This window comes from Mastomys coucha, unplaced genomic scaffold, assembly GCF_008632895.1.
Source record: "Mastomys coucha isolate ucsf_1 unplaced genomic scaffold, UCSF_Mcou_1 pScaffold17, whole genome shotgun sequence".
In the NCBI taxonomy this organism is placed as follows: domain Eukaryota; kingdom Metazoa; phylum Chordata; class Mammalia; order Rodentia; family Muridae; genus Mastomys; species Mastomys coucha.
This window is the reverse complement of record NW_022196899.1, coordinates 20,585,587-20,592,856: the sequence shown is the minus strand read 5'-3', so window position 1 is coordinate 20,592,856 and position 7,270 is coordinate 20,585,587. Positions and strand designations below refer to the sequence as shown.

General features: G+C 46.4%; 1 protein-coding gene across 2 annotated transcripts in view; it reads right to left on the bottom strand.

Annotated features, from left to right (window-relative positions):
* Positions 1–7,270, bottom strand: part of Nceh1 (neutral cholesterol ester hydrolase 1) — a 69,299-nt gene that overhangs the window by 16,031 nt on the left and 45,998 nt on the right. For both annotated transcript variants that reach the window (XM_031376467.1, XM_031376468.1), the window contains exons 2-3: positions 5,488–5,716; positions 2,049–2,118 (exon numbers count right to left, since the gene is read on the bottom strand). In XM_031376467.1, the coding sequence (XP_031232327.1) occupies positions 2,049–2,118; positions 5,488–5,716 (299 nt within the window). The remainder of the gene's footprint in view (positions 1–2,048; positions 2,119–5,487; positions 5,717–7,270) is intronic.

The window sequence follows — 7,270 nt, the reverse complement described above, 5'->3', positions numbered from 1 at the left end:
TTTTTTTTTTTTTTAAGATAAGGTCTCTCAGTGAACTTGGAGCTCAGCAATTCAGCTCGACTGGCTTACCAGCAAGCCTCCAGGACCCTCCGCAGTGTTGAAATTACAGCATGCACTGCCACATCTGTTTTTTGAGGTTTTGTCAGTTTGCTTTGTTGTTGTTGTTGGTTTTTTTTTTTTTTTTTTTTTTTTTTGGTGGGGGTTTCTGAAGATATGACGCAACCTTATGCTTGTGAGAGGTTAAAATTTTCAAGCTGTATTGTGGGAACTTAGCTGTTCGTTGAACTTAATGGGAGACAAGCTCCAAGAACTTAGAAGAATGGGAGACCAGCTCCCAGAGCTTAGAGACCAGAGCGGCCTGGCAGGAAAAAAGAAAAATGAGATAACAAGCAATTGCCAGGTGGCTAACCTGCTTCTGAACCCTAGCACAAGCCAGCACCAATCAGAGGCTAACCCGTACTTTCCCCTGCCTTAGTTTCCCCCTTTTCCCCAGCAACTGTGTGGGTACAAAATCCTGTTTAAATTTTTGCTTGGGGCCAGCTCCTCTACCCCTGCAAGGGATATGAGTCTCGCCCAGCGCTGAATAAAAGAACCTCTAGCTGATTGCATCAAGTACGTGTCTTGGTGGTGTTTGGGGTCGCCGTCGTTCCCGAGCCCTGAGTGTGGGGTCCTTTCCCCCATTTTTTTAACAGCCCTCACACTTGCACAGAAACACTTAAGCTCCTTAATCAGCTTCCCTATGATTGGTTTTGTCTTTTTGCTGCTGTTGCTGCTGTTGTTGTTGTTTTGAAACAAAGGGCCTTACTTTACAGCCAAGATTGCCCTAGAAATTATTCCATGCACCAGACCTGGCCTAGAACTCATAGCAATTCTCCTGTCTCTAGCCCAGGGCTAGACTCCATGCGTGAGCCACCACGTCATACTACCACCTGGGATGATCTATACGAGAATTTAGAAATTCCGACTCGTCATGCCACCATCATACAGCCAGTAACTGAATTCTCTGTATATGCTGGGAAGTTTTTGAGCACAACCGATTCAGCAACGAACAAAAATCCCCACTGCCCCCATGTGCATGAATTCCTACTGCAGACGTGATAGATTAAATATATGGCCCGGTGAACATGGAAGACGGCTTCAGAGATGGAATAAAACAGAGGAGAGTGGCTGGAGTTTCACAGGTAGCTGTCAAGGAGGGCCTTCATAAAGGGGAATCTGAGGGAAAGTACGAGTCAAAAGACTAAAAGCACTGGAACCACACCGGCAGGAGACGAAGACACGATGTGTTGTTGCCATGGCAACAGCTATCCACTTACTCAGTTACTCAAGAAAGCAGCGTCTAAGACAGCCAGCAGAGACCAGTCCACCACAAGGCTTACTAATGGTTACATGTCTAATGTTTGCTGTGCATACTGCTATCTCCAAGAGTTACGCAAGCTTACAGGCTGTCAACAAGGTTCTCTTTAAAAAAATTTCAACTATTTTTAATTTTAAAAAGTTTCGGTCAAACGTACAATAAGACTACATTTTAAAAAGCCTGGGAAGACAGCTCAGGAGCAGGCACTCGCTGAGCATATATGAGGAGCTGGATTGAGTCCCCTAGCACTGCAGGCAAACAACAAATGCAGAAATATTTAAAGTAAAGTTAATCAATGTGTGATTAAACCCAGTTCAAAAACTATGAAGTAGATAGACACATCTGTAATCCCAACATTTGACACTCTTGTTTTATTTTTATTACTAAGTTACTAGACTGCCACTTAGAATTTCTTCTTAATAACAATTATGACTACTGGAGGCTGGTGAGATGGCTCAGCAGTTAAGAGGGATTGGTACTCTTTTCAAAGGACCAGAGTTTTGTAACACCCATCCATAGTGGGCAGTTTATGAATACCTGCAACTCCACTCCCAGGGATCTAACCCATTCTTCTGGTTTCTGTGGGTACCAGCATTCATGTGCACATACCCACACACAGACATTGGACACATGTGAAAAAAAAAAGAAATAAAAGTCTCAGTGAGAGTTGTGACTAGTGGCAGCTACTCACTCGACAGAAACGATGACTGCGTTCAGCTCCTCAGCCATTGTGGTGCACAGATCGTCGTAGTAGCTGATTTCTAAGAGAGAAGAACGAATCACAACAAAGGTGGTCATTCAGGCTGGCCACTCTCACACACTGCTGAGTATAGATGGCTTTTAGACTCAGATAGTAATAGTAACAAACATTGAAGAATGGCTGTGAGCCAGGTGTGTAGCGCCTGCTTCTAATCTCAGTACCCGCGAGGCAGAGGTAAGAGGAACAAGGTGGCCATGGACATTACCCCGGGATGAATGAGACTGCTCAAAATCCCAAAACCCGAAAAACAGGAAGGGGTTAGAGGAAGAGGAAGGAATGAGGAAGGAGAAGGGAAGGGGTGGGGAGGGATAAAGGAAGGGAAAAACTAAGGGCAAACAGACACACTCAACTGTGAAAATTAAATCTATTTTATGATAAAATGTCATTATTATAACAGGAAATCTGTTATAATAAATCTATAACTGAGTGAGATTTGAATATATTGTTAACTTACTAAACATTTATTTCATACTGGGCTATGTGAGACACACTACATTAATTGTGATTTTGAAGCTCTTCAAAGATATACTATCAAGACAAATCATAGCAAATGAGCATTTCCTCCTTCGAACTGTAAGATTTGATGCTTTTACTATCCCATTTGCTGGGATTCGGGGAAAATCACCCATGTGAAGAATAGGGTAGTTTCTTTACACCAACAGAGAGGCAGAGTTTTTAGTAAGTTTTAGCATTTCTTTAAAAGGAGACTCAAATGCCCTCAGGAACAATATTGTTTTCTTTTACGTTTTCTTCCAATACTTTACAATCCTATCAGACTAGGATGTGGCGCAGTTGGTACAACACCTGCCTATCAGATGTGAAGCTTTGGGTTTGAACCAAGCACCTCATCAACTGGGGGAAGTCGCAGAAACCTGTAATCTCAGCACTCAGGAGGTGAAGGCTGGAGCTCAGAAGTTTAGGGTCATTCCTGGCTACACACTGAGGCCAGCCGAAGTACATGAGACCCGGCAAACCCCAAACAAACAAGTGAGCAACAAAAAAAGATTTTCTGTCTCAGCAGAGGGCTTGATCCTTCCTTCCTTAGTGGCTTGGAAAGTAAGTCCTTAGAAGCAGAAGTTTCTAAGTGTGCAGCCTGCACACACGTACCAGTCCCTCAGGCACACCAGCTGAAACTAAGGTGCAGTGGCCAGGTCGAATCTAATAGCCACACCATTCTGATATCTATACCTCCTGTCTTGGATAGGACATCTCGCCTGACCCACGCCAGTGCCACAGACCCCATCTGTCCAGGGCAGCGACCCTATCTTATTCACTTTTGGATCTCTTGTCTCTGGCACACCAGAGTGACTATAATGCTTAGCACTGGCTGTCAATTTTACGAGATGTAGAATCACCTCTGGGCATGTCTGTGACAAGTTTCTAGGCTTGTCAACTGGGGAAGAAGACCCATCCTGCCTGGGGGTGGTAGGATTCCCTGGGTCCTGCTGCTGGACTGAAGAAAAAAGGAACAACAACAACGATACAAAACAACAACAACAATAAAACTGTAGATACAATGTAACAAGCCACCTCATGCGTCTGCCCATGGCCTTCCTTCCTGCCTCCATGGACTGTACCCTCAGAATATAAACTATAATAAAACCTTTCTTTCTTTCTCTCTTTCTCTCTTTCTTTCTCTTTCTTTCTTTCCTTTCTTCTTTCTTCCTTTCTCTCTTTCTTTCTTTCTTTCTTTCTTTTCTCTTTCTTTCTTTCTTTCTTCTTTCCTTCCTTCCTTCCTTCCTTCCTTCCTTCCTTCCTTTCTTCCTTTCTTTCTTTCTTTCTTTCTTTCTTTCTTTCTTTCTTTCTTTCTCTTTCTTCTTTCCTTCCTTCCTCCCTTCATCCCTTACCTCTTCCCTTCCTTTCCTTCCTTCCCTCCTTCAGTGTTTTGTCACAGTAATGAAGAACCAACTGACACAGTGGTGACCTACAGTCCAGGTCTGCCCGGCACAGCTCTGAGAGCCTGCACTAAAAGTCACATAATCAGTGGGAACAAGTCAGTGAATAACAGAATACCTGATGGGTATGGAGCTAAATGAGATGGAGTTGTGAGAGAGACTTGTACATTTTATATTTTGTACGTTAAAAGTTGAAACAAAAACATAATAAAGGGCCGGGCAGTGGTGACACACACCTTTAATCCCAGCACTTGGGAGGCAGAGGCAGGTGGATTTCTGAGTTCGAGGCCAGCCTGGTCTACAGAGTGAGTTCCAGGACAGCCAGGGCTATACAGAGAAACCCTGTCTCGAGAAAACAACAAAACAAAAACAAAAACAAAAAAATATATATTAAAGGAAGAGACCAAGTTTGAATTGCTTTTTCTTTCTAGTCTGTTAAAATTACATTTTTATTTGTGTGTCTCTTGTGTCGGGGCGCCACAATGCCCATGTAGAGGTCAGAGGACAAGTTCTAGGAGTCAACTCTCTCCTTTCACCCTATGGGTCCCACAAAGAGAACTCTGTCATCAGGCATGGTGGCCATCACTTCTGTCTGCTGGGCCGTCTTCCAGGCTGTCAATAGGTTTTCTGTATGGAGAATAGCAAAAGCTCTGGACTGCGGATGAGGAAGGAGGTCATGGTCACTACAGACAGAAGCCCTGAGCTTCTGAGACAGGGCTATGCCCATGATGCGGGGCTAGGCAGCCTGCTTTGTTCAACTGGTTCTGCTTTGTGAGAGCCGTCCAACTCCAAAGAAAACACCTCTGCACTGGGAAACACTGCACATTTTGTTTTAACGGCTGCATACTTTCGGTATTCTACTCTTCGGGTTTTGAAAGCTAATGCTGAGTTATCTCGTATTAAGCAATGCCCACTCGGGATTTTGTAAGAAGCAGCCTTCAAAATCAAGTTGCTAAGGGCCACAGATAACTATCTCGCATGCTGCTAAGTGTGGTCACTTCTGATAGAATAAAGTGGAGCTTATTCTCATAGGGAAAACTAGTATCACTGGTCCAGTAAGTCTATGATTTAGATCGCGGGAGCGTGTGCGTGCCACACAGCACTCCACCATCTAAGCTACGTTCTTAGCTCAGAAAAGACTTTCAAAGCAATCGGCATTAAGAAGTAAATCAACAAGGGCTGGGGCTGGCACTCAAGCTGTAGAGCCATCGTCTCGCTGGCTCGAAGCAATGGTTTCAATCCCCAGGGCTAGAGATGGGAAGATATGAAGGAAGACAGGAAGAAAACAAGAAAAGGAAAGAAGGAGAAATCTCTTTAGGCCATAACCATATAAACAAAAGAGGCACCACTAACTAATGGCCAGGGTGACACAGGAACCGATGTCCCAGGAAAGCCAAGGGTCCCACTCTTAAACAGTAATCACACCCCTCCCAGAGCCAAGCGCATCGAGCCCTCTGAAGGGGACAGGCACTTACTTGCACTGGCCAAGGCCCAGCCTCCTCCATGGATAAAGATGACGCTGCGTCGCAGCGGCTCATCCGCTTTTGGAGAGCCTTCAAATACTCGGACTTCTATCCCATCGAAGTCAGTGTCCGTCACCTTCACTTTCGGAGAAGATTGTGCGCTTTTCTTGCCGAAAGAGGTGATCATGAAATTCAGTGCGATCAGGTGGTGGCTCAGTCCCAGGGAATGGATCAGTCTACTCTGCAGGGTTGTGGGGAAGAAGATGGGCAGTGTCAACGGTTAGCGTCAGGCAGGTACACAGAGCGGGACTCACCAACACATGTAGGGGTGTTTTGCTTGCTTTTATTTTTTTGAGAATGAGCATGCACATGTGTGCATGCGTGTATGTGTGTGTGTGTGTGTGTGTGTGAGAGAGAGAGAGAGACAGAGATAGAGACAGAGACAGAGAGATAGAAATATATAGAGACAGAGACAGAGATAGAGACAGAGAGAGACAAAGAGACAGAGAGAGAGAGAGAGAGACAGAGACAGAGACAGAGAGAGGGAGAGAGCATACTAGAGAGCAAGGTCCTCTGATACCCCGAAACTTGCTATGGTAGACCGGGCTGGCCTCAGACTCACAGAGATCTGCCTGCCTTTGCCAACCGAGTGCTGGGATCAAAGGCAGGCATGCACCAATACACCTGGCTCATCTTGCTATTTTGAAACAGGGTCTTTACTCAGTATTCCAGGCTTGCTAGCTGGTGACAATTGAGTTCTTGCAAACAACTGTTCCTGGTCCAGAGTGATTACCACTGGGCACTTAGAACACAACAACAAACTATTTCCCTTTGGGTCTTAGAGCTAACAGCATTTCTCCACCCCCCTTTCCCTCCCCCTCCCATCCCCATACCCACTGTCACACCCTCTCAGGTCTTCCCCCATACCCACATGCTCATCTTCCCATACCCACTCTCTCATCTTCCCCATACCCACTCTCCCACCTTCCCCATACCCACTCTCTCGTCTTCCCCATACCCACACTCCCAACTTCCCATACCCAATCTCCCACCTTCCCCATACCCACTCTACCGCCTTCCCATACCCATTCTCTCGTCTTCCCCATACCCACACTCCCAACTTCCCATACCCAATCTCCCACCTTCCCCATACCCACTCTACCACCTTCCCATACCCACTCTCTCGTCTTTCCCATACCCACACTCCCACCTTCCCCATACCCACTCTCTCGTCTTCCCCATACCCACTCTCCCACCTTCCCCATACCCACTGTCACACCCTCTCAGGTCTTCCCCCATACCCACATGCCCGTCTTCCCATACCCATTCTCTCATCTTCCCCATACCCACTCTCTCATCTTCCCCATACCCACACTCCCAACTTCCCATACCCAATCTCCCACTTTCCCCATACCCACTCTACTGCCTCCCCATACCCACTCTACTGCCTTCCCCATACCCACTGTCACACCCTCTCAGGTCTTCCCCCATACCCACTCTCTCGTCTTCCCCATACCCACACTTTCCAACTTCCCATACCCACACTCCCACTTTCCCCATACCCACTCTCCCACTTTCCCCATACCCACTCTCCCACCTTCCCCATACGCACACTCCCACTTTCCCCATACCCACACTCCCACTTTCCCCATACCCACACTCCCACCTTCCCCATACCCACTCTCCCACCTTCCCCATACGCACACTCCCACTTTCCCCACACCCACTCTACCGCCTTCCCCACACCCACTCTCCCACCTTCCCCATACCCAATCTCCCACCTTCCCCATACCCA